Source organism: Lotus japonicus, chromosome 2 (genome assembly GCF_012489685.1).
Source record: "Lotus japonicus ecotype B-129 chromosome 2, LjGifu_v1.2".
Taxonomy (NCBI): domain Eukaryota; kingdom Viridiplantae; phylum Streptophyta; class Magnoliopsida; order Fabales; family Fabaceae; genus Lotus; species Lotus japonicus.
Genome location: NC_080042.1, coordinates 68,289,253 through 68,312,851, shown reverse-complemented (window position 1 = coordinate 68,312,851; position 23,599 = coordinate 68,289,253). Strand labels below are relative to the sequence as shown.

Here is a 23,599-nt window from a genome sequence, read left to right as displayed (position 1 = left end):
ATAAGATTAAATTCAATATATTATTTTCAGTTGCTTATAATTTTTATTTACAGAAAAATATTTTAACGTTAAGCATAATTCTGAATTATAATAAAAAAATATTTAGGATAGAAAAAGTATTGAAAAAGTTATAATATTTTTATTATAGAAAAAATAAAGAATTCTATGATAGAAAAATATTAGAACATTAACAAAATTATGATAATACAGAAAGAAATTAAATATTGTATTACGTTATACATAATTGAATTTTGAAATAAAACAATAAAACTATGATAGAAAGCTTTTAAAGTATAATATTAAGGTATTAAATTTAGTCAATGATAATTTTTCCAAATGTAAACAAAAAAAAGTTAGTCAATAATATTAAGTAGTAATTAATGTACTTAAATCCTTTCAAAAATAATTAATGTACTTAAATAATAAATTATAAATAATAATAATAAGTAATAGTTACTAGTAATTGTTAATTAATGTTAATAAAAATATTAAATATTAATACTAAATGTTAATTTTTTTTAATAATTAATGATATCTTCTTCTACCTTGAAAAGGATTCAAACAAGCGTCAAGATTTAATATCCACACTGAAATGCTCTTCCCTTCTGCATTAACAATCAATCCTTTATAAAGCCAAGTTCTCTATTGCATTTCTTGCACAGTCTCTGTTGCTATCATGGAGACGTTTAAGAAACCTCTCTTTGTGATCACTCTCTCTGTTTTGTTTCTTGTACTCTGCAACATGTCTCTAGCGAGAAATGTAAAGACCACAGAGGATCAAAAGAGTAGTTACATAGTACATGCTGCCAAATCCCAAATGCCAGCAAGCTTTGACCACCATTCAACATGGTTCAAATCAACTTTGAAGTCGGTATCTGACTCAGCAGAAATGATCTACACCTATGACAAAGTTATCCATGGATTCTCAACAAGGTTAACACCTGAGGAAGCCCGTTTGCTGCAGAGCAGAAACGAGATTCTAAAGGTGCTACCAGATAGAATCCTCAAGCTCCAAACAACCCGAACCCCACAGTTTCTCGGGCTCGATAAAATTCCTACAAGCACATTTGCCCAATCCAACACAGGAGGTAGTGACATCGTCATCGGAGTCATAGACACTGGTATTTGGCCGGAGAGCAAGAGCTTCGACGACACCGGGTACGGACCCATTCCCAGTACTTGGAAAGGCAAATGTGAGTCAGATGCAAATTTCACAGCAGCCAACTGCAACAAGAAACTGATCGGAGCCCTGGCCTATAAAAGTGGTTTCCTGGCCTCTATGGGTCGAATCGGTGACTCCGTAGTTTCTATGTCCCCACGTGATGATGAAGGTCACGGCACCCACACTGCTAGTACTGCTGCAGGCTCTCCCGTGCAAAACGCGAGTCTCTTCGGTTACGGTGCCGGAACGACGCGTGGGATGGCCCCACGCGCTAGAATCGCTGTGTACAAGGTTTGCTGGGCGGAGGATGGTTGTGTTGAATCTGACATACTAGCGGCGATGGATCGAGCCATCGCAGACAATGTGAATATCCTTTCCTTGTCACTCGGGGGTGGACAACCCGAGTACTACAGGGACAACGTCGCGATTGGAGCGTTTTCAGCAATGGAGCATGGAATTGTTGTGTCTTGCGCCGCGGGAAACAACGGCCCTGATCCCTATTCTCTCAGCAATCTGGCACCTTGGATTATCACTGTGGGAGCTGGCACAATCGATCGAGATTTCCCTGCATATGTTAGCCTTGGAAATGGGAAAAACTATTCTGGTGTGTCCCTTTACAGTGGCAACAAATTGCCTAATAAACCTGTTTTGCCACTCATCTATGGGGAGAGTGCGGGATTTGGAGGAGCGAATTGTCAGCCAGGAAGCTTGTACTTGCCGCAAAAAGTCAAGGGAAAAATCGTGGTGTGTGATCGCGGAATAAACAGTAGGGCGGAGAAAGCAGAGGTGGTAAAATCTGCCGGCGGTTTGGGCATGGTGTTGGCCAACCGCGTGTCTGATGGGGAGGATATGACAGCAGATTCATTTGTTTTACCGGGACTTTTGGTGGGCGCAAAGGCTGGTGAAGCTATCAAGCAGTACCTACGTTCTGATCCAAAAGCGACAGCCACAATTGTGTTTGGGGGAACAAAGGTCGGGATCGAGCCATCCCCCGTTGTTGCGGCGTTCAGTTCTAGGGGCCCAAGTATTCTCCATCCAGAAATATTGAAGCCTGATTTGATCGCGCCTGGTGTCAACATCTTAGCTGCATTCACAAGGAATGCAGGTCCGAGTGGTTTGGATTCTGATCAAAGGCGTGTGGATTTCAGCATCATGTCAGGCACGTCCATGTCATGCCCTCACGTGAGCGGTATCGCAGCTCTAATTAAGTCGGCTCATCCAGACTGGAGCCCAGCCGCCATTCGATCTGCGCTGATGACAACGGCTTATTCGACTTACAAAAATGGTAATCCCTTGCTCGACAGTGCAACTGGAAAACCAGCAACACCATTTGATTTTGGCGCAGGACACGTGGACCCCGTCTCTGCACTTAATCCCGGGCTTATTTATGATTTAACGGTGGATGATTATCTGAATTTTCTTTGTTCAAAGTATACATCTGAAGAGATTCAAATCCTGGCAAGGAGAAAATACTTGTGCCATGGAAAGATAGACAACCTTAATTACCCTTCATTTAGTGTGGTTTTTTCAGATAAAGTTGCGCAGGTTAAGCAAATGCGAACTCTCACCAATGTAGGTGCGGCGGGAACGTACAAAGTATCTGTTAAGATAGATACCCCAGGGTTCAAGGTCACGGTTCAACCGGAAGTATTGAGTTTTGGAGTAAATGAGAAAAAATCTTATACAGTTACATTCATCGCATCAGGTGTCAAGCCGCAGAAAACTCATGGTTTTGGACGTTTAGAATGGTCTAATGGAAAGAATGTTGTTGGAAGTCCTATCGCGTTTAGTTATTAGGGGCCATAAGCTCCATGAAGCTTGACCAAAGCCTTTTTTTTTTGAATACCTCTTCACTAACTGAAGAAAGAGTGTGTTGGTGGGCTAATGGTTATGGTTATAGAATAATACATTTGAATCTATATTAGAACAAAAGATCATGTACTTAAGTAGTTGGAGTTTAATGAAAGGGAAACAAATTTTGCTTTCTGTTACAGCGTTCTGCTCCTATGATATATGATCGATAATCGCTTTCCTATTAATCAATTTCCTGGATGTTGTAAGGCTGCTTGACAAATAATAACATTTCTTCTGAAGCTTGTGGCAGGTTCTGGTGGCGGGTTTGTGAGCACCAAGGAGCGAGAAAGGGGGTATGAGAGGGAAACTTGATAGGAAGCAAAGTGGGTTGGTATGTTGCAGGAGGTGAGGACTGAGTGAACATAAGCTGCAGCTTCTGCGTTGGCTTCAGAACCTGCTATGTGGGGTCTGCGGGTGAGAGTTTGAAGGTGCTGAGCTATGGAGGCATTGTCTGATAGGGAGTTGGATATGAAGAGAGAATGATAGGTAGATTTTGGGGTTGGATTAAGGAGGAACAACAAGTAAGAGGTGGCTATGGCTAATAAGGTAGTGCCTGTTTTGATAATCATTGCATCCGTTTAAGAGGAAAGAAACATGTTCTACTACTACTACTACTGCCTAATCTTGAGCTGGTTTGGTGCATGCTCGGGTACCCATAATTACAGATGAGTGTACCATACATTAGTAACATATGCCACTAAAATAAATACACTTAAGATGATATAGATAAGTGAGTAATGACATCATACTATTTTCTAATTTACACTCAATCATTTAGTATTTGCTTAATGATCCCTCTTTTATTTAGTTAACTAAATAATAACCCCACTAATTTTATTTCAATATCAGACTTCAGTAGTGTTGTTTCATCTTCACCTTTTTCACCTTCTTGTTCTTCATCTTCTTCTAACAATCATTAGTAGAACCCAACACACTCAATCTCACTCCACTTCCACTATCTCATTCTTCTCCTTCTTCTTTCTCAATCCCACCTTAAAAAAAAACCCAGTAATTTCAAACTCATAAACCCTTCAACCAAAAACCAATCAAACCCAGAATCTCTCACTCAAAATAGAACCCAGAAGTCCCTTCAACCTTTCAAACTATTCAAACCCAGAAACCCACTCGTCAGATCCAGAATCAACAGAAATAGGCAGCAATATCTTTCATTTTTCAACAGTAGGCACGAGTCCTCCTCAACCGAATTGCTTCTAAGCCCAGATACAGCGACAATTGCAGCAAGATCTCACCTTTTGGCAAAGATGGAGGCAAGGGGTGATAGAACCCTAAATGGAAAAGGGTGAATTTCAGCACAGTTGCCGTGTGGAAGCAAACGAGTCTTGGGTCAATAGAAAAATGATTTGTGTGGCTTGAGCTTGTGCTGCTTATATGAATGAATTGATTGATAGCATTAGATTAACTTTCTCTTCATATAACTTTCTCATTATCTTATCACATCACTCGTACTCTCAATTTTTTTTTCTGTTCCTATTCCTCTCCAATGCTTTGTTTCTTAGAAGTAAGTTAGAAAAGCGATAAGAAAGAAGCTCGGTATTACTTAGAGGTGAATACCAAGAAAGAGATCAGGTGAGACTCAGCTTTTTCATAGTCTCTCCAAATTGGAGAGAAATGAGTTGGTGACTGTTTGTTTTTTTTAATTCTGAACGCATATTAGTGGCGTTGTACAATGCTTGAAATGTCATTTAAGCACACAAAAGCTTTAAATTGTTTAAAATTATTTTTGAACCAAAAAAATATATTTCTCTCTTCTCTATCTTCCTACACTTTGTATTATACCAAATGATTTTTAAATCTACCTATTTCTCATATTTTTCTCTCTACTCACCTCTTCTCTTTTTGTATGTACTCATCTTTTCTATGAGTGTGTTTTGATGGGGTATTTTTGAAATTGTGGATAGGATAATGAGTTAATGGGGGATTATTTAAAGAATTTGTATGACTAATAATGTTTTAAAAAGTGTAATTGGCGACTGTTATTAGTTTGAGAAAAATAAAGCAAGTTTATGTTGAAGCAAGGAAATATCATGGTCTGTTGAGAACTGGATCAAAAGCCAACACTAACGAATATAGAGAAAATGCTGAAGTGACAAAAAGAATATCAAAGATCATTGCTTAAATGTCCAGGCTACACTTGCACCGTAGGATCATTTATTATAATAGGTAGTAACTAGTAAATAATAGATAAAGCAAGCATACATTACAGAAGTAATATTTACAAACATGATGAGAAGCATCCAACTCAGAACAGGGAATCACATAGCTTCTCATCATAGAAAGAGTAAGAGTGACACCTTGTACCATGCATAGGAAATTAACTTTCAACTAATTATTCAAATTGCAAAGTGCAGTTGATATTCATGTCAGTTGTCCTGAGAGAACTAATGAGGCCTGTTTGATGACTCTTGAGACTCTCCATACTTCGTGTTGTACTCGATGCCATGATTCTACAGTCTGTGTATCTTTTGCTATTATTGCTGCATCATCAATTCCAGGGAAAGATTGGGAGCCATAAACATTGTGTTTCGAGCGTCCATATATCTGAAAAATGACCAGAAATAAAATTAAAAGGGAATACTAGAAGACAATTGAATGTTTCAGCTACTTAAGCAAAAAATTTCTGCTAGATAATTAGACTAAGACTGGAAGTTAGAGATGCTAAAAAAAGGAGTCATTGCCAATTTTATCCATTTCAAATGCTTTGCACAAAAAGACAAAGAGTGAATGCTCAATTTCGTTCCAATAAGTGTAAGCGTTTTAGTCCCTAGAAGAAAGAAATACCCCGCTCGCTACCCCTGATTATGTCAAATGTCAGTAGAGTTCAGTCTCTATGGTTAGATAAAACGTCAAACTAATTTGACCAACATTTGACACAATTAGGGACCACAGAGGTACTTCCTTCTTCTAAGGACTAATTTGCTTGACGCTTACACTTTCATAGATGAATTTCACCATTCACTCTAGAAAAACTTACCAAATGCTTATACCATGACATTCCAAACAGACCATCTCTGTCAGTGAATGCACGCTCAGCCATCATCAGTCTATCGTTCAACTCTCTCACTTTCACATTGTTCTCCTTCCTTGTTGTCCATCCTTTACTTGCTTCAAATTCCTGAAAAATCAAAATTTCAATCTTTTGCATTTCTTATCCCTCCCAAAAAAGGTATGGAAGAATTATAACATACCTTCCTCTGGTTCTTTATCATGGTTGCCGCTTTCTCAAGCTCCTTGATGGCAGTAAATATAGGAGTCAAATTTATGTCTTTGTTTGAAATCTCATTTTCCAGTACCTTAACGCTAAGCTGTGATTATGATATTTTGTGTTGTAAGAATCTTCATACTCTCAGTGAGAATAAATTTTGTATAATGTTTGATTAAATTAGCATCTAAAGTGGGCAAACCTGGAGCTCCTTAGCATAGGAAACATAATCAAAAGGTATGAATTCCTCATCTGCTAGCCAAAGTGCTACTAGACCCCAAACACTTGCAGCTGTTTTACAGAACATAAACAGTAAGTAATAAGCATGCAGTAAATAGTGCTCATACTTTTGTAATAAGGCATAGTTTTGTTTAGTGAAACATGATACAAAAAGTTTTCCCTCTTTAAAATGTATGGTTAGAAAAGAAAGTCATATGTATCAAACGGTTGATAATTTTCAAATACACTGATGATATATAACTGAATTGGAACTTCAATTCATATAGATGTCACTAGAGTCTATTGAGATAGGGTTTACTGTGATAGAAATTTTAAAAGAAATTAATGTGACCAACCTGCAACATGCCTTTGAAACATAGGATCACCAAAATTTTGCATCCAGATGAAATCATCATATATTGAGTGGTATACTGGGTAACTTGCAGAATCTGTGTGAAGAAAATGATTTAAACCCGGTGGCATGTGGAGTTTGAATTGCGCTTGTGCTATATAACTAATAAGGCCTTTTTTTCTTTCATTTTGTTCATGAGAAACCATTTATTAAACAAGGACAAGAATAACAGAAATGAGATTATTATATATCTGTATATTGATGATTAAAAGAATGAGTTTTGTATTTACCCCCTCCAAAGGCTATGTCAGCTGCTGGAATTCCCACATGCTGTAAAAAAGCTGCGTAATCTGATCCTCCACCTCCTAACCTTCCAATCTTTTAAAGTAGAGAAATTGATTTAGCATAGATAGATGTTCAGTTAAACAGCTAATCTAAAGTTTAATCCCCACTAACCACTGGCATTATTGTTAAAATTAAAAGTGTACACGGAATGTTTCTATTCGCAATGCTGGTTTATGTCTTCCCTAATGTTTCTCCTCAGTGCTACCCTAAAACATTTAGTTCGATTTATAACGTAAACATGTAAACAACTGCAATATGCTTACCAGAGGGGAACTACTTGAACCAGTCCAAGATTCATAAATGCTCTGAGATGAGTTATCTGGGTCTTTGACCTACAAAAAAATCAAAATATAAAAGTGGTTGGTGCCACCATCATGCTTTATTTTCATGTATCTTCTATAGAGAAATGCTGAATAGTACGTTTTGTTATATCCATTCCCCGTTCATTTTATCTATTCCATATATTTTTTCCCACTACGTGATTGATTCAAAGCCATGTATGAAAAAATTCATATCAAAGAGCTTAGTCTAGTTATCTTTTATTTCAACTTTGTTGTGATACCTGCTGAGTTGCTCTTTTGATCAATTCATCAAGCTGTGGTGTGGCACTAGCGCGAAATCCAGGTCCACCTACTCCACAGTCAACATTCAAGTAAGCAACTGCCCTTGAAGCAAGTATTTCCCTGTTCTCTTCTACCCATTCCGTTGATCCTATCTGGAGGCAATGAAAGATTGTATCAAACTTTCAACCTTGTGCATAACAAAATAGAGAAAAGAGAAAAGGGAGAAAGAAAATTACAAGACCGTATTCCTCCGCATCCCAGTTGCATAAGATAATTGTTCTTCTAGGTTTCCACCCTTTTTTCTGAAGCTTCCCCAATCTTTGTGCAACCTGAATTTCAAGAGTGTGCATATTAATGGTATGGTATGAATCAAAAGAACCATGTTTATGAAGTCAAAAATGATTCATGTACCACGGAATAGTAGCGCCACAAATTGCGTAGGCGACAGGTGTCTGCCACTATTCCGTGGTACAAGAATCAGCTCCGTAACAAACCTCAAGTAGTGCTGCAGTTCCACTATTGGGATCAACTGCTCCAAATGTCCATGCATCCCTATGATTGCCTAGAATGACATATCTACAAGCAGTTGCATAAGTGATTAAATGAAAAATTCAATAAACAAGATTGTGAATTTTCAAGGTTCTCAATCTTCATTGCCATTGAATGTAAATGATAAGGGAGAAATTCTTGCATACATACCGATCAGGCTCTTCTTCTCCTTCAATCACACCAATAACATTTTGAATTGTGGATATAATATCCTGTCCCTGCAAAAGCAATATCCAAAAATCTACTAATCAATCTAGTTCCTGTTTGACTGGAGGGTCTTTTACATGTGGTGTTTGCACCAGGCTATAAAAAAATGGCTTGCAAATAACAAATTCACTGAAACTACCATTAGATAGATAAGATACCATGTAACTGAGGTTGAGAATTCCTGGTCCTGGTCCAACCCTGTAAGTAGGTGCATCTATGCTTCCCTGCCAATCATCCTGAGCAACAGGGCCACCAATTGACCTCAATATCTTTTCACCATCTGCAGCTGACACTGGCAATGAAGGTATCAGAGGAACATCACCTCCCTTCTCCACCTTCTCCTTGGACAGCCTCTCACATTCACCACTACTCGCCCAACCAGGTGTTGTGGGGTCCCCTTTCCCCATAAACACCGACCCCACCTGAACCCCGCTTGGCGGCAACCACTTGTCATCAGGAAACCACCGCGCCACCCCAGCACCACCATAGTCTTTCCTATCTGAATATATCACCACCCCTGCAGCACCTGCATCATATGCATTCTTCACAATGTCCCCTCTGAAGATTTTCCCATACTTTGCCAATACAACAGTGCCTGAAACGTTGATCCCTATCTGTCCCAGTGTCAAATAGTCCTCCTCCCTTCCATAGTTCACGTACACGACAGGGCCAATTGCGGTGCCTGACTTGGCATACGCGTGGAATGTCGGAACAACCTGGTCTGTAACATCAGCATAAGGATCACCCTTGTAGATTTCTTGGCGTAGAGTGAAGTTAGTGGGAGGTTCAGGTGGCAGGTTTTTGAGCACCAAGGAGCGTGAAATTGGGTATGTGAGGCCAACTTCATAGGAAGTAAAGTGAGATGGTATGTTGCAGGAGGCGAAGACCGACAGAACATAAGCTGCAGCCTCAGTGTTGGCTTCAGAACCAGCTATGTGGGGTCTGCGGGTGAGAGTTTGAAGATGGTGGGCTATGGAGGCATTGTCTGATAGGGAATTGGAGATGAAGAGAGAATGATATGTTGATTTTGGGGTTGGATTAATGAGAAGTAACAAGTAAGAGGTAGCTATGGCTAATAAGGAAGTGCCTGTTTTGATCATGGTATATCAGTTTAAGAGGAAAGAAACAGGTTCAACACTTCTATTACTACTTACTTATGTGGTGGATAGTATTATTTTGCTTGTTTGATATTGTTGGCACCTTAGAGCAGGTTTCTTGGCTTCCCTGGGGTCTCTGGTCTACTTTGTTTGTGTGTGAGTGTATGTGTGTGTGTGTGAGAGAGACATATTGAGAAAGGAAGAAGTCTATCTTTTTTCTGCCTACTTCATGTTCTGTGAACCTAATTAGGTAGGATGTCTCTGTCCCTACATATTCATTTTGTCTCATTACATGCTTTATTAGTCATCACTTTGCAATTTTGAATATTTAAACTTGCATCCAACTCTTCAAAGTTATTTTGCTTTTCAATATCTGAATTTAAATATTGTGACTCGTTGATGTTACCTATATGACAGCCCATCATACAAAACATCTTCAAACCCATACAAGTTATTCATTTCAAATATATGTGCTGCATAAATAGTTCAACAAGATTTCAAAGTGCAGTGCTTTAATAATCAATTTTAAGTTTGTCTTTTGTTAGATAATGACGATATCTTTTTCATAATCTAACGTCTTGGTCTCTATGTTGTTCCACGTCTCATTATGGTCCCAACAGAAATAGAACTATTTCAAATCAGAGTGAAGTTATGAACGAATTCCAAAAGGATAAATGAACTTACCAACCAAACTCCATTTACACTGCTCTCAATACTTGAATCACATTCATTAAACAGATCAAGAGAATACCTTGCCCAAACTCCACTGATACTGCTTCAAATACTTTTATCACATTCATTTAATAGAACGAGAATCCCTTAACCTAGGGAATCCATTAGCCTTAGATAGTTAGATCCATGACTAAGTGAACAAAAACAGCAAAGTTTGTACATCTACAAATTCATACTCAGTGCACATTAATACACATTAATCCAATCATATCTATCTGCAAGTGGAATTTGCAAGAACATGGAAGAAAACATAGTGATAATTCATGTCTCCCACATTTTTTGACAAGATAAGTTTAAGAAGTAACAGATAATATATCACAAGTAAAGAATCAAGAGTAATCATTGATACTTGAGCATCCAATTCAAAATGGGGAAAGAGGTTAAACCAATTGAATCTTAAACATCCCAAACTTACTAACCAAGATCATCTGAGCATAGTTCCTAAAGAATTTCTCAAATAAATTGGTCACTGCAGAAACAATCAAGTAAAGTAATGCCTACAAGCAGAAACAGTCAGCAGAATTGAAAAAATAAAAAATCAATGAGAACCAAATTATTAGAATGAAAAAACACAAATTAGACAAATAACCCCCTCGCTATAAAGAAAGAAACAAAATGTACATATGTGAGGGAGCCAACAGAAAAATCCAGAAATCATAATTCTTCAGCTTTCTATTTGGGCTAAATGAGGTAATCAACGACTCGAAGTATGATGGAATCAAGAACAGAGAAGGTGAATTGGTTTATTCAATTGAACTGAAACAGAACCAAGATCCTCATAGTGAGAATCAATGGCTCTAGGATACAAGAATTGGGAACTACAACAGGGAAACTATGAACCCCAATCCCACTGGAACTTCGAGAGTCCAGAATCTCCAACAAACTAACTTATTCTCTAGCTGCCTAACAAACTGACCTGTCCTTCTATTTATAGGACAAGATCCTAACTGCTAACTTTAACAGACTAGATACTAGGCTAGTCCTTATTACATTGATAACAGAATATAACAGAATTAGGCTAAACAGCTGCCTTCCTCTTATTCCTTCTTTCATAGACCTTCTTTATTAGAGGACGGTGCTCATCAAAGTATTAACTAAGTAGCTAACGATTTTACCTTCTTCTATCCTAAAGAATCATTATCGTAGTCTTCATCATCATAATGGGAGACGACCTCTTGTTACCTGTAGTATCCATATCAGAGCAATGAAACAATAAGAATAAGTGCCTAAATTTGCATGTGTTTGATAACGAGGGGAAATGAAAGACTAACATTAGGAAAAAAAGGGAAATGAGAGGGTACAAAGGGGCATGGAGTGAAAACTATTCTGTTTTCTGGTTTGCATAGGCACAAACAAGGATGAAAGGGGTTATGACGCATTTCTATTAGACTGCATATATATAATCGTATGTTTTCACTAACGTTTTTTTTATTACAAAGAGGGCTAAAGCCCAGAGATACAAAACTATACCAATCTGGGGGAAGAAACCCCTATTACATCCTTTAGTAAATAAGACAGAAGAGGGTGGGGAACATGCTCTGCATCAAAGTTCAGCTCACAAAACTCATGGCCATAGCGAGCCAGAAAATGTAAATCTTCATTCATGTGAGTTGACCCGAGAGAACTAACGAGACCTGTTTGATAACTCTTGAGACTCTCCATACTTCGTGTTGTACTCGAAGCCACGATTCTACAGTCTTTGTATCTTTTGCTATTATTACAGCATCATCAATTCCAGGGAAAGATTGGGAGCCATAACCATTGTGTTTCGATCGTCCATATATCTGAAAAATGACCAGAATAAAATTAAAAAGGAAGACTAGAAGACAATTGAATGTTTCAGCTACTTAAACGAGAATTTATGCTAGAAAATTAGACTAAGACTGGAAATGAGAGATGCTAAAAGAGAAGCCATTGCCAATTTGATCCAGTTTTATGCATTTATTTCATATCATCCTTCCTTTTAAGAAAATCCGTTAGTTTCATAACTTACCAAATGCTTATACCATGACATTCCAAAGAGACCATCTCTGTCAGTGAATGCACGCTCAGCCATCATCAGTCTATCATTCAGCTCTCTCACTTTAAAATAATGGTCCTCCTTCTTTGTTGTCCATCCTTTACTTGCTTCTAATTTCTGAAGAACCACATGCATTTCAATGTTTTGCACTTCTCATCCCTCCCAAAAAAGGTATTTAAGAATTATGACGTACCTTTCTCTGGTTCTTTATCATAATTGCTGCTTTCTCAAACTCCTTGATGGAGGTCAGTATGGGAGTCAAATTTATATCTTTGTTTGAAATCTCATTTTCCAGTACCTTAAAGCTAAGCTGTGATTAAGATATTTTGCATTGTAAGAATTGATCTTCATGGTCTCAGTGAGAATTAATAGATTTTGTATACCACTGCAATGTTTGATTAAATAAGCATCTAAAGTGGGCGCACCTGGAGCTCCTTAACATAGGAAACATAATCAAAAGGTATGAATTCCTCATCTGCTAGCCAAAGCGCTACTAGACCCCAAACACTTGCAGCTGTTTTACAGAACATAATCATTTAGTAATAAGCAAGCAGAAAGTGTGTTTGCTTATGATGGAAAATGTAACATGTTTAAGTTTTCTTAAATCTATGGTGAGAAAAGAAATTCATATGCATTGAACTATTGGTAATTTTCAAATAGCTGTCAGTATGTCACTAGAGTCAATTGAGATAGAGTTTACTGCGATAGAAGTTGTAGAAGAAATTTATGAGACCAACCTGCAACATGCCTTTGAAACATAGGATCACCAAAGTTTTGCATCCAGGTGAAATCATCATATAGTGAGTGGTATACTGGGTAACCTGTACTACCTGTGAGAAAAAAAAAAATGATTTAAACCCCTTGTCATGTGGAATTTGAATTGTGCTATGAATAATAAGACTTTTTTTTCCAGACATTTTGTTCAAGAGAAACCATTTATTAAACAAGGACATGAATAACAGAAATGAGATTGTTGATATATCTGCATACTGTTGATTAAAAGAATGAGTTTTGTGTTTTACCAAAAAATATGCCAGCTGCTGGAATTCCAACATGCTGCAAAAAAGCTGCATAATCTGATCCTCCACCTCCTAACCTTCCAATCTTTCAAAGTAGAGAAATTGTTTGAGCATAGATAGATATTCAGTTATATAGCTAATCTAAAGTTTAATCCCCATTAACCACTGATACTACTGTTAAAATTAAAAGAGTAGAACTTTGAATGTTTTATAGCAAGATGTCTGCCCTTTTGTAACATAAACATGTAAACAACTGCAATATGCTTACCACAGGGGAACTACTTGAACCAGTCCAAGAATCATAAATGGTCTGAGATGAGTTATCTGGGTCTTTAATCTGCAAAAATACCAAAATAGAAATGTGGTTGGTGCCACCATCATGTTTAAGTTAATGTATCTACTTTTGAGAAATGTTGAATGGTACTTTTCTTTTTATCCACCCTATATATTGTTCCTCTACCTAACTGATTCAAATCCATTCATCACTAATTCAAACAGTGGTGCTCATCTTCTTTTACTGATCATGTACAAAAAAGCTTATTCTAGTTATTTATATTCCAATGATACCTGCTGAGTTGCTCTTTTGATCAATTCATCAAGCTGTGGAGTGGCACTGGTCTGAAACCCCTCCGGTCCACCAACTGCCGCGTCAACATTCAAGTAAGCAACCGCCCTTGAAGCAAGGATTTCTCTGTTCTCTTCTACCCATTCCGTTGATCCTATCTGGAGGGAAGAACGATCGCATTAGACTTTCATGGAGGCATGCGCCAATTGTGCATAACAAAAGAGAGACAAGAAAGAGAGAAAGAAAATTACAAGACCGTATTCCTCAGCATCCCAATTGCATAAGATAATTGTTCTTCTAGGTTTCCATCCTCTTTTCTGAAGCTTCCTCAATCTTTCCGCTACCTGAATTTCAGTAGTATGTATATTTTAATGGTATTGCCTGAATTAACAAAACCATGTTTACAAAGTCAAAATAATTTGTGTACTACAGAATAGTGACACCACCACAAATTGCTGGGATCAGGTGTTTACCACTATTCCGTCCTACACTACACGAATCAGAGCTGTAACAAAGTTACCTCAAGTAGTGCTGCAGTTCCACTATTGGGATCAACTGCACCATAACTCCATGCATCCCTATGATTGCCTAGAATCACAAATCTACAAGCAGTTGCAAAAGTAATTAAATAAAAAATTCAATAAAACAAGATTGTGAATTTTCTAAGCTCTCAATTCTTGCATACCTATCAGGCTCTTCTTCTCCTTCAATCACACCAATAACATTTTGAATTGTGGCTATAATATCCTGTCCCTGCAAGAGCAAATCCCAAAAATCCACTAACCAATTCAGTTCTTGTTTAACCTATCGGATACTTTTGCAAGTGATGTTTGCACCAGGCCATAACAGATTTTACAAATAACAAGTTCACTAGAACATAATATAATGTAATTGTCAAGAACCAATTATCCCTAAAGGCTAAAGCTTAAGGTGTTTGATAAAGTACTCAATGATTATATTTCTAATGCATCTCCTCAAGCAAGATTCACTTGGACTTGAAACGTGAATAATGCACTTGTTCACCTACTATATGCTGAAATTCAACTTGTTATTTGAAAAATTGAGAGCGACAGGAATCGAATTCTAAACAATTTAGTCATAGAGTCTCTAATATACCATGTTGAACCAATTTGGTTCATGATAGTAGACTAGTAGTTACCGCTAGATAGAAAACATACCGTATAATTGAGGTGTAAAATTCCTGGTCCTGGTCCAACCCGGTAAGTAGGTGCATCTTGGCTTCCCTGCCAGTCATCCTTAGCAACAGGGCCACCAATTGACTTCAATATCTTGTCACCATCTTCACCAGACACCGGCAATGAAGGTATTAGAGGAACATCACCTCTCTTCTCAACCTCATCGTGAGTCAGCCTCTCACACTCACCACAACTGGGCCAACCAGGCGTTGTAGGGTCTCCTTTCCCCAAAAACACCGACCCCACCTGAACCCCGCTCGGCGGCAACCACTTGTCATCAGGGAACCACCGCGCCTTGCCAGCGCCACCGCAGTCCTTCCTATCTGAATATATCACCACCCCTGCAGCTCCGGCATCATAAGCATTCTGCACAATGTCGCCTCTAAAGATTTTCCCATACTTCGCCAATACAACAGTGCCTGCAAAAATGATTTATAGAACACTCTTAGGTGTAGACAACAGAGAGAAATAATAAATGTGATATATGATATAATGTGATAAATAGTGCGGGATATAGAGAAAAATGAGGTGTTTGTGAGCGTCTAGCTATACTATTAAGTGGTCTATGAATCAAGACTCTACCTGAAACGTTGATCCCAATCTGTGTGAGTGTCAAATAGTCCTCCTCCCTTCCGTAGTTCGCGTACACGACTGGTCCGGTGGCGGCGCCTGACTTGGCATAGGCGTGGAATGTTGGAACAGCCTGGTCTGCAACATCAGCATAAGGATCACCCTTGTAGATTTCTTGACGGAGAGTAAAGTTGGTGGCTGTTTCTGGTGCTGGCGAGTTTGTGAGCACCAAGGAGCGAGAAAGAGGGAGTGTGAGGGAAACTTGGTAGGAAGCAAAGTGAGTTGGTATGTTGAAGGAGGTGAGGACTGAGCGTACATAAACTGCAGCCTCAGCGTTTGCTTCAGAACCTGCTATGTGAGGTCTGCGGGTGAGAATTTGAAGGTGGTTGGCTATGGAGGCATTGTCTGATAGGGAATTGGAGATGAAGAGAGAATGGTAGGTTGATTTTGGGGTTGCATTAACGAGAAGTAACAAGTAAGAGGTGGCTATGGCTAGTAAGAAAGTGCATGGTTTCATGATCATTGCAACTACTAGCCTGCTATGTTCTTGTGATTTTGACAAAGATAGAGGGTGTTACACTGTATTTGATATGGAACATGTTAAGCACCGGAAGAGACAAAGGATGAGATATAAATAGATGGAAAATCGTTCTTGTTCAAACACGATTTTCCAAAAGAAGAAGTTATCTTCTCACACACACATGTAATTCACCTTCATTTATACGATACACAAGAAAGACTGAGAAATGAGTTATATAATATGTGGTATGATAAAATTAGTAGAAAGAAAATGATATGTGAGCATATTATTACTCCTCGTGATTTTTAATTGTTACAAAAAGGTTTATTACACATATCATTATTAAATAGAAAAGGAATAAATTGGATTTTTGGTCCTTTTAGTTTGGACTTGGTGTGATTTTAATCTTCTAATTGTTTTTCGTGTGAATTTAGTTTCTTAACTTTTTAATATACTAGAATTGTACCCGTGCGATGCACGGCGCCTAATTTCTCTCCTTTGTTCCCATTTTTTTTAGATCAAGTGTATAATAAAATCGGCCCTGTTAATTTTATACATTTAAATGGTTTGTTCTTACATAAACAATTAATGTATATAGATAGCATATTAAAAAGAAGGTGCTTGCTGTGGTACCTTGAGTCAATTCAAGGCGTGGTACCCAAAATGAGTTAAATGAGTAGTAAAAACTTATATATCCGTTGAAAGTTTGATTTTAATATATTATAGTAATGTAGTATTCCATTGTTAGAGACGTAAAATTTCTTTGTTGTGTTTTGTTAACTTTTGTTCTTCCGTCAAATATGGTCAATTGACGCGCATCGTCACCACCTTCGTTCGTCTTCACTACTCATCTATTTTTCATTAAAAAATAAATTTTATTGAATGAAGTTAATTGAAAAGTAAAATAAAATTTGAAAATGTAAAATTTACATTGAAAAACATAGTAATAATCTATTAAATAACATAATGTGGGTATCACACCCAAACAAAATTATGGGTACCACAGAATTTTCCTAAAAAGAATACCATCACCATACTATAGTTGAGGGAAGTAAATATGATGCATATCAGAAACAAACTCTATTTTATCTTATCATTGTAAATGATGATAAAAATCAAACTTTTACTATAGTTGGACCCTAATCCATTAAACCACTCGTCCCTACCTAGCCATGGAAATCTATCATAACAATTTCAAGTAAACTAAATTTAACCCCATAATGAAACAATTAACAGCATAACACATAGAATACACCACACACTTCTCACTATTTTCCCTGCTAACTATTTAACTTAATGATAATCATACCACTAATTACTTGCAAAACTGACTATGTTCTTAGTATAACTTCATTTTAAGGTGCCAATTTTCTACACCTGTACTCATTAGGCAACAACTAAAAGGAGTTGTGCCTCTGTCTCTATTTTGTGTATGGCATATGTACTCCATAATTAATTGTGTAATTTAAGAGTTAAGAATGAGATAAATAGAGTTGAGATGTAATATATGTAAGATATACTTAAAAGATTCACTATCTCTCAGTATAGGGTGTGGATCTCATAATACAAAAGATTAGTAATTATTAGCCATTTTATAAATAGTGTATGAACCAATGGTAGAAAAAATAACTCATCTCAGTCACATAAAAGAAACCGAGTAAAGATAAATGCATAGAAAGAAAATAGAAAAATATACACAATCAAAGCAGATATGTATTAAAGAAACCATTGCATACATAGATAGGTCCATATTACAGCATATACTGGATATGTCAGTTACATGACAGAGATTCCTACATGATACATTAAAACATAAAGATAAAAGCATTGAATTGGAGTGTGTAACTGTGGTCAGGGTACAGTGACCAAATTCAATTCATGCATCAAAAAGTGAGGACTGAACTTGACAACAATACTAATCCTACTAATACTATAACAAAAAGTTTTTGGAGCTATTGTCAGATAAGGCAATCTGCATCTTTTTCAGCATATCAGACTATATAGTCTGAAACCTCCTAGTAATAGGTAGAGATAAGCTCAGGGAGCAACCTCATCATCATCTGAGATCACAATCACCTCATCACCATATACACCTTTCTTCAGCACTTTGTCATTGTCATCATCAACATGTTCAATCTTGACCTTGTATTTAAGGCCACATTCATCCAAATTATCCACCATGTCTTCTCCTTCAGAAGGATCACTGTCCTCAGTGCTTTCATCTGCAGACACTATGCCATCAAGTTCATCATCTTCCACAGCAAAGTCAATAAACTTCTTCCCAGCAACAACTTCACTTAAAGTGAATCCAGATTTAGATTCCTCAGTTTCAACAGCCTTTGGAGTACCATCAATGGAAACAACTCTTTCTCCATCTGCAACTAAAGATTCAGTCCCAGCTACATCTTTGGTTTCAGTTTCAGCATTTGTCTCCTTTGGCTCATCATTCAGATCAAACTCAGTATCAGCAACACGTTTCTTTCCTTTGATCTAAGCAGCAACTTCCTCAACAGCATTAACATCCTCATATTCTGACTCAAAGTCAATCACCAGCTTCCTTCGCAGGCGACGATTACCTCTTTCAAGACTGCTGGATTCAGATAACCCAAGACTCTTGTCACTCATGTTCAAGCTACTTTCATCAGCAGATGATTTCTTCCCCATCTTAGGGAAAGATGGCATGAACTTGGCCTGTTGTACAACAACATAGATCAGCAAAAAACCTATCAAATGAAAATATACAAAAAGTGTACACTAAATATATTTATTGCAATGCTATTCAATGCAGAATTCTACTGTGAATATTGATCAAAATAGGACATGTGTAATGTATGAACCAAATATCCAAAGAATCAACCTTATTGGGTGTAACTATTGCATCATGATCATGCAACATAGCAATTATGTCCAAATCACAGCAAATCCTCATCACCTCAAAGCAATCATCCTTGCCATACATCATACCAACTTTGTTGCGGACCATAAAAGCATCTCCAAGCCAGCTACACGGTTTTCAATGTCCTCATGATACTCCCCTTCAGGAATGCTTTTGTTCTCAAGCTGAAATGTAAAGTTAAAAAGATGGGTTAAAAGCTTTAGCAGCAGTATACACGTGGTGGAAAAAATGCAAGATCCATAAGTGCAAAATCAAGAATTCAGAATAAGTTACTGCAATGTTATTGATCAATTCTTCACATGAAAAGCCAGTAAACTGTTCTGCCTCAGGGTCGTATAACACAAATACAGCGCTGTCGACGCCGTCAAAAACCTCTACTTTGAACTGAAACATGTACACATTTTAGGTGCAATTTATTCTACCATTAGTTATCTAAGGAATTTTTATCTTAGATAAATATACAAAATCTGGCTTCTTAGAAATACTTGTTAATCATTTCACCAATGATACATCCACATTTTAGACAGTCATACTTAACACCATTCATTCTAAGTTCACTGAAACATCTACATGCTTGATATGACCATTGCCCATCCCTAAGGACCCCGACTATTACAGCATGCACTATGAATATCCCCCCCTGTTTAGTGAAATAATCAAAGTAGATACAAAAACAATCTATGAACACAAATAATGGAGCTAAATTAGAAAAGAATGAATTTGATCACCTCTTTAGTTTCCAGCAGCTGAGTTAATGTTTTCCTAGGGTAGGTATTAAGCATTTCATCCCTAAGGCTCAGATTAGACTCATTAGTGGGAATAAATCCAACAGGTCCATGGTAATTCAAACCAAGAACATCCAATATGAAGATAGCAGCATTACATATAGATCAGATATAATGTTATACGACATTTTTAAAAAAATATTAGTCATTATATGGCAGATGGTTTATACCTTTTAGTTAACTCAATAGCATCATGAATGTTTGGGTTGAAATGAACTTTTGAAGATACAGGTGTGCCTTCAATGAGAAATTTGTTTGCAAATACAAGTGTTTTCAGTTATTAAAGAGTAAGATAGAAATTGCATTATATACAATGCTTCAAATCAGATTATGTAGAGGAATTGTGAGTACTATTGAAAAGAGTTTTCACATACCTTTGAAGCTTTTGACCTTAACAAACTGAAATGCAATTACAGACCTCTTAGTCCAGTTAGAAGCCAAATAGTCAGCAACAATGTTCACCAAACTCCCAATAAGAAGACATCTAATTTTTCCCCTGAAATAGAATGTGGTTGAGAGATAAGTTCATAATCATCAGGTTTATTAGCTATAAGCCATAAATAAATATGCCAACAATACCTTGAATCTTGCAGATCAATATGCAACATCTTAGTGAGCTGACTGTCTTTTATGAAGAGCTTCTCTTGACCAGCAGCAGAAATAACTCCCAAACAATCTGATTATAAATTCCAGAATTTAGGTTTGTGTTTGGTATTTAAATGGATACATTAAGGTAATACTGAATGAACTAAAGCTTTTACATACCAATCAGGTGGGTAAAATCACTAACCCTGTTACGAATAATCTGAGTATTGTAAAAAGACCAGCCATTGCGAGGGATTCGAACATCAAAGCTTTCAGCAACACTTGTGCAGGTATGGAATATCAACCTAAAGTCATGAGGGGTCAATCGAATGCCATCATTTAAAACAACCTTGAAATGAGATATGTTGTACACCCTTCCAACTTCAATAGGACGAGTAATAGGGTGCCTCCTGCACACAGAAGCTTGTATCTTTGTCCCCTAACAACCATAATAGTTACAACAAACAGTTCAGAATTTACATGTTGAAAGTGTAAAAATAATGGTGTATATAAAAGGAATTCAGCTTACCCTTCTGTCGATCAAGATCATATCCAAGCAAGAGGGTGTTAGTGTAATGTGGTCAAATGGTATTCTCCACACAGCAACAGCACGGACCCTGATGCTCCATGACCGTCCCTGTTGTTGAATTGAAGTAACATGATCAATCGCTGACAACTGAGTATCCATTGGAAGTTCAGGAAAATTAACACAAAAGCAAATTTGATGGGAAAGGAGCTTCAAGAACTCAGGCAAGTGTGTATTCAATCGGAAACAATGTAATGTATTTATAGCAGATGAGGGTAACAATTCAATTAATTTAAGGATTAAATTAAAAAAAAGAACTAACCTCTAGCTGGTTCAGTACTATAAAGAGATGAGAGCACTGAGTTGTCGACTATGGAAGGGATTCTTACATCACAAAGGACATGGAAATCTTCCAAAACAGTGCACAATCGGCTTCAAGGGATCATTCACAGGGGATACTTCCCACATCCGGATAACTCTAGTCCTAATTTTGAAGAAATTTTTCCCAGGGCATAGACTCTTGATTGGATTAACATGAACACCCATGTCTCCGATCAAAATTGGGGAAAATTGATCACCTAAAACCAAAATAGGAGCGGGAGAATGAAGTAAAAAAAACACAGTGAAACAACTTATGGACATCTCAGACCATAAGGGTCCAATTTATAGCAAGGAGCTCACAGTTCCACAACCAAATTTTCGAATTGAATTGATTTCAGCTATAATAGACTTAGGGGATCAGATAGGGTGTAAGAAAAGAACCTGTAAAGCGATAGCCATAGCTGCCTGAGTAAGCAATAGTTGTCAAAAGTATCATGGTTTATGAAAATTGAGAAGGGGAAATAGATAATAGTCATCCTCCATATCTTAATAGGACATAGCAATGGCAGAAAAAAATCTCAACAGATAAGAACATAACGTAGGACAACTGTCGAAGAAGATAACAAAGGCTAACAAAGTGCATAGATAGGGACTCAGTAGATACAGAAGGACGGTGAAAAGGTAGAAGAAGCAGGATGACAGTCAGCAGAATTTACGGGGTAGGTTGTGTGGAATCCTTGCTGCTAAACCTAATTTACAAATAGCCTGACCTGGAACATACAGAGCCCATTATAGGCCCATATAGCAACATTTTGAAACCAAAAAAAAATTGTGCACATGAACAGTGCAATTGAACCTTGCATTTTAAGTTAGTAGATTGTTGCAAATCAAGCTTTTTATCATTCTAGATGTTATTCCCATTAAAACACACTTATTAAAATATTAATCGTCACTTAAAAATTAAAAAAATCCAGTTTATAATCTCTTTAAACTCTAATATCATATCCGAAAGAATCCTTCAGAACTGATCAAAATTGAACCTTTTTTTTAGTTTTTAATCTTTTAAAATTGTACTATATATTACACATCCATCGTAAACCTTAAAATAATTGAAAAGAAAATAGTTATAATGATATTATACATATGAAAATTTAGAATGAGGGAGAATAAATTTGCTTAATTTCAAAACTGCAAGGCTTCGTTAACTCGAAAAAAAAAAACTAGAGACCAATATCACACATAGGCACACAAATGGGTTGAAAATGCAATTAAGCCATAAAAAATAGCGTTGTTTAGTTCCTATTTTATTTTTAAAGAAAATAGAAAATAGAGTTGAAAACATGTCTGTTTGACATTTGGAAAAAGTTTTCTTTATGAATATTTTTTAAAATATAATCAAAACAGAAAGAAAAAAAAAAGACATTTTCATTTGAAGTGAAAATAAAAAAAGATAGAAATAGTGAGATGGAAACCAATGACAATGGTTGTGGTGGCAACGATGATAGTGGTGATAGTGGAGGCGGTGGCGGTAAAGATCATCACATAGTGGCGACAATGACAATGGAGATAGAGGAGGAAGTGGTGGTTGCAAGGATGAAAACAAAAACAAATATATTTACTAAATCTTAAAATTTTAAAAATGAAAATTATTTTAAAAAATAAAAAATAGAAAATATTTTCTCAAATCAAAACTTCCACCAACTTATATGTGTGATTTATATATATATATGTGTAATAACTCATTTAACATTCTTTAAAAAACAAAAATAACTCAACTAGTACGACAAGTCTAATCATATTTTCTCCCTACTTCATGCTTATATTCATTGAATCTTGTTACTATAGTAATTAGGGAGAAAGCCATAGGAAATTTTAAATATTTTAATTTGCGTCCGACTCTTCAATTGGTTTTATTTTTCAATATCTTACTTATTGATGTCACCCATAACTTAAGGTCTTATTTGACTGCGCCTCATACCCATTTTGCATTCGTTAAAAACAATGAGATACCTGTTAGTAAAAAGAAGAGTTTTAATTAGTACAAGGAAACAATGAGTGTCTTAGTGTAGGATAATATGGTATATGAATCATTTTTTTTTGTTTTATTACTGTAAGCTTTTGGGATAAGTGGTTATTTGACATGGTATCAGAGCCTCTATGACCGAGAGGTCTAGAGTTCGATCCTTGCTCCCCTCACTTTCTAATTAAAAAGTGGAATTTAATTAAGCACATGGTAGGTGGGCCTGTGCCTTTATCCACGCTTCAAGCCCAAAGGGCTCTTGCGTGAGGGGGCGTG

At 36.9% G+C, this 23,599-nt stretch overlaps 4 protein-coding genes across 8 annotated transcripts; 1 reads left to right on the top strand and 3 right to left on the bottom strand.

The window, feature by feature from the left end:
• The first annotated feature begins 626 nt into the window (after positions 1 to 626).
• LOC130739043 (subtilisin-like protease SBT1.7) lies at positions 627 to 3,125 on the top strand. Its single transcript, XM_057591259.1, has one exon. It carries the CDS (start codon positions 677 to 679, stop codon positions 2,957 to 2,959), a length of 2,283 nt encoding a protein of 760 aa, XP_057447242.1. The 5' UTR covers positions 627 to 676; the 3' UTR covers positions 2,960 to 3,125.
• A 1,996-nt stretch (positions 3,126 to 5,121) lies between these two features.
• On the bottom strand, positions 5,122 to 9,768 carry LOC130739042 (probable glutamate carboxypeptidase LAMP1). The gene is made up of 12 exons (XM_057591258.1): positions 8,630 to 9,768; positions 8,415 to 8,482; positions 8,210 to 8,291; positions 7,952 to 8,044; positions 7,715 to 7,867; positions 7,416 to 7,484; positions 7,098 to 7,185; positions 6,812 to 6,904; positions 6,439 to 6,527; positions 6,223 to 6,339; positions 6,009 to 6,149; positions 5,122 to 5,575 (listed from the first exon to the last, which is right to left on the bottom strand). The coding sequence occupies exons 1-12, from the start codon at positions 9,569 to 9,571 to the stop codon at positions 5,393 to 5,395; spliced, it is 2,118 nt and encodes a 705-aa protein (XP_057447241.1). The 5' UTR covers positions 9,572 to 9,768; the 3' UTR covers positions 5,122 to 5,392.
• Positions 9,769 to 11,523: 1,755 nt separating this feature from the next.
• Positions 11,524 to 16,368, bottom strand: LOC130739041 (probable glutamate carboxypeptidase LAMP1). 2 transcript variants are annotated; one of them, XM_057591257.1, is made up of 13 exons: positions 15,683 to 16,368; positions 15,083 to 15,441; positions 14,590 to 14,657; positions 14,425 to 14,506; positions 14,156 to 14,248; positions 13,907 to 14,062; positions 13,608 to 13,676; positions 13,343 to 13,424; positions 13,058 to 13,150; positions 12,746 to 12,834; positions 12,514 to 12,630; positions 12,294 to 12,437; positions 11,524 to 12,084 (listed from the first exon to the last, which is right to left on the bottom strand). In XM_057591257.1, the coding sequence occupies exons 1-13, from the start codon at positions 16,191 to 16,193 to the stop codon at positions 11,902 to 11,904; spliced, it is 2,046 nt and encodes a 681-aa protein (XP_057447240.1). In that variant the 5' UTR covers positions 16,194 to 16,368; the 3' UTR covers positions 11,524 to 11,901. The 2 variants fall into 2 exon arrangements, with proteins under 2 accessions (XP_057447240.1, XP_057447239.1); XM_057591256.1 differs by having other exon boundaries at positions 15,083 to 15,519; positions 15,683 to 16,367.
• Positions 16,369 to 17,904: 1,536 nt separating this feature from the next.
• On the bottom strand, positions 17,905 to 22,050 carry LOC130739040 (uncharacterized). 4 transcript variants are annotated; one of them, XR_009019742.1, is made up of 11 exons: positions 21,745 to 22,049; positions 21,305 to 21,560; positions 20,986 to 21,132; positions 20,637 to 20,895; positions 20,451 to 20,547; positions 20,246 to 20,367; positions 20,042 to 20,108; positions 19,815 to 19,875; positions 19,360 to 19,470; positions 19,048 to 19,250; positions 17,905 to 18,881 (listed from the first exon to the last, which is right to left on the bottom strand). XR_009019742.1 is itself a non-coding variant. In XM_057591254.1 (11 exons), exons 3-10 carry the CDS (start codon positions 21,004 to 21,006, stop codon positions 19,149 to 19,151), a joined length of 840 nt encoding a protein of 279 aa, XP_057447237.1. In that variant the 5' UTR covers positions 21,007 to 21,093; positions 21,305 to 21,560; positions 21,745 to 22,050; the 3' UTR covers positions 17,905 to 18,881; positions 19,123 to 19,148. The 4 variants fall into 4 exon arrangements, 1 of the variants encoding a protein (XP_057447237.1); XR_009019741.1 differs by having other exon boundaries at positions 20,986 to 21,093; positions 21,745 to 22,048; XM_057591254.1 differs by having other exon boundaries at positions 19,123 to 19,250; positions 20,986 to 21,093; positions 21,745 to 22,050.
• Positions 22,051 to 23,599: the final 1,549 nt, after the last annotated feature.

What these genes read in the sequence shown, in the direction of transcription:
- LOC130739041 (XM_057591256.1), bottom strand. Translation starts at nt 16,193, where the DNA reads ATGATCATGAAACCATGCACTTTCTTACTAGCCATAGCCACCTCTTAC. An exon ending in TCAAAAGAGCAACTCAGCAG is followed by an intron (nt 13,677 to 13,906) that starts GTATCATTGGAA and finishes GTATTTTTGCAG; the next exon opens with ATTAAAGACCCAGATAACTC. An exon ending in CCTATGTTAAGGAGCTCCAG is followed by an intron (nt 12,631 to 12,745) that starts GTGCGCCCACTT and finishes TCTTAATCACAG; the next exon opens with CTTAGCTTTAAGGTACTGGA.
- LOC130739040 (XM_057591254.1), bottom strand. Translation starts at nt 21,006, where the DNA reads ATGATCTTGATCGACAGAAGG. An exon ending in TAAGGTCAAAAGCTTCAAAG is followed by an intron (nt 20,109 to 20,245) that starts GTATGTGAAAAC and finishes TTCTCATTGAAG; the next exon opens with GCACACCTGTATCTTCAAAA. An exon ending in AGCTGCTGGAAACTAAAGAG is followed by an intron (nt 19,471 to 19,814) that starts GTGATCAAATTC and finishes TACATGTTTCAG; the next exon opens with TTCAAAGTAGAGGTTTTTGA.
- LOC130739043 (XM_057591259.1), top strand. Translation starts at nt 677, where the DNA reads ATGGAGACGTTTAAGAAACCTCTCTTTGTGATCACTCTCTCTGTTTTG.
- LOC130739042 (XM_057591258.1), bottom strand. Translation starts at nt 9,571, where the DNA reads ATGATCAAAACAGGCACTTCCTTATTAGCCATAGCTACCTCTTACTTG. An exon ending in GTTCAAGTAGTTCCCCTCTG is followed by an intron (nt 7,186 to 7,415) that starts GTAAGCATATTG and finishes CTACTTTAAAAG; the next exon opens with ATTGGAAGGTTAGGAGGTGG. An exon ending in TGTCATGGTATAAGCATTTG is followed by an intron (nt 5,576 to 6,008) that starts GTAAGTTTTTCT and finishes GTCATTTTTCAG; the next exon opens with ATATATGGACGCTCGAAACA.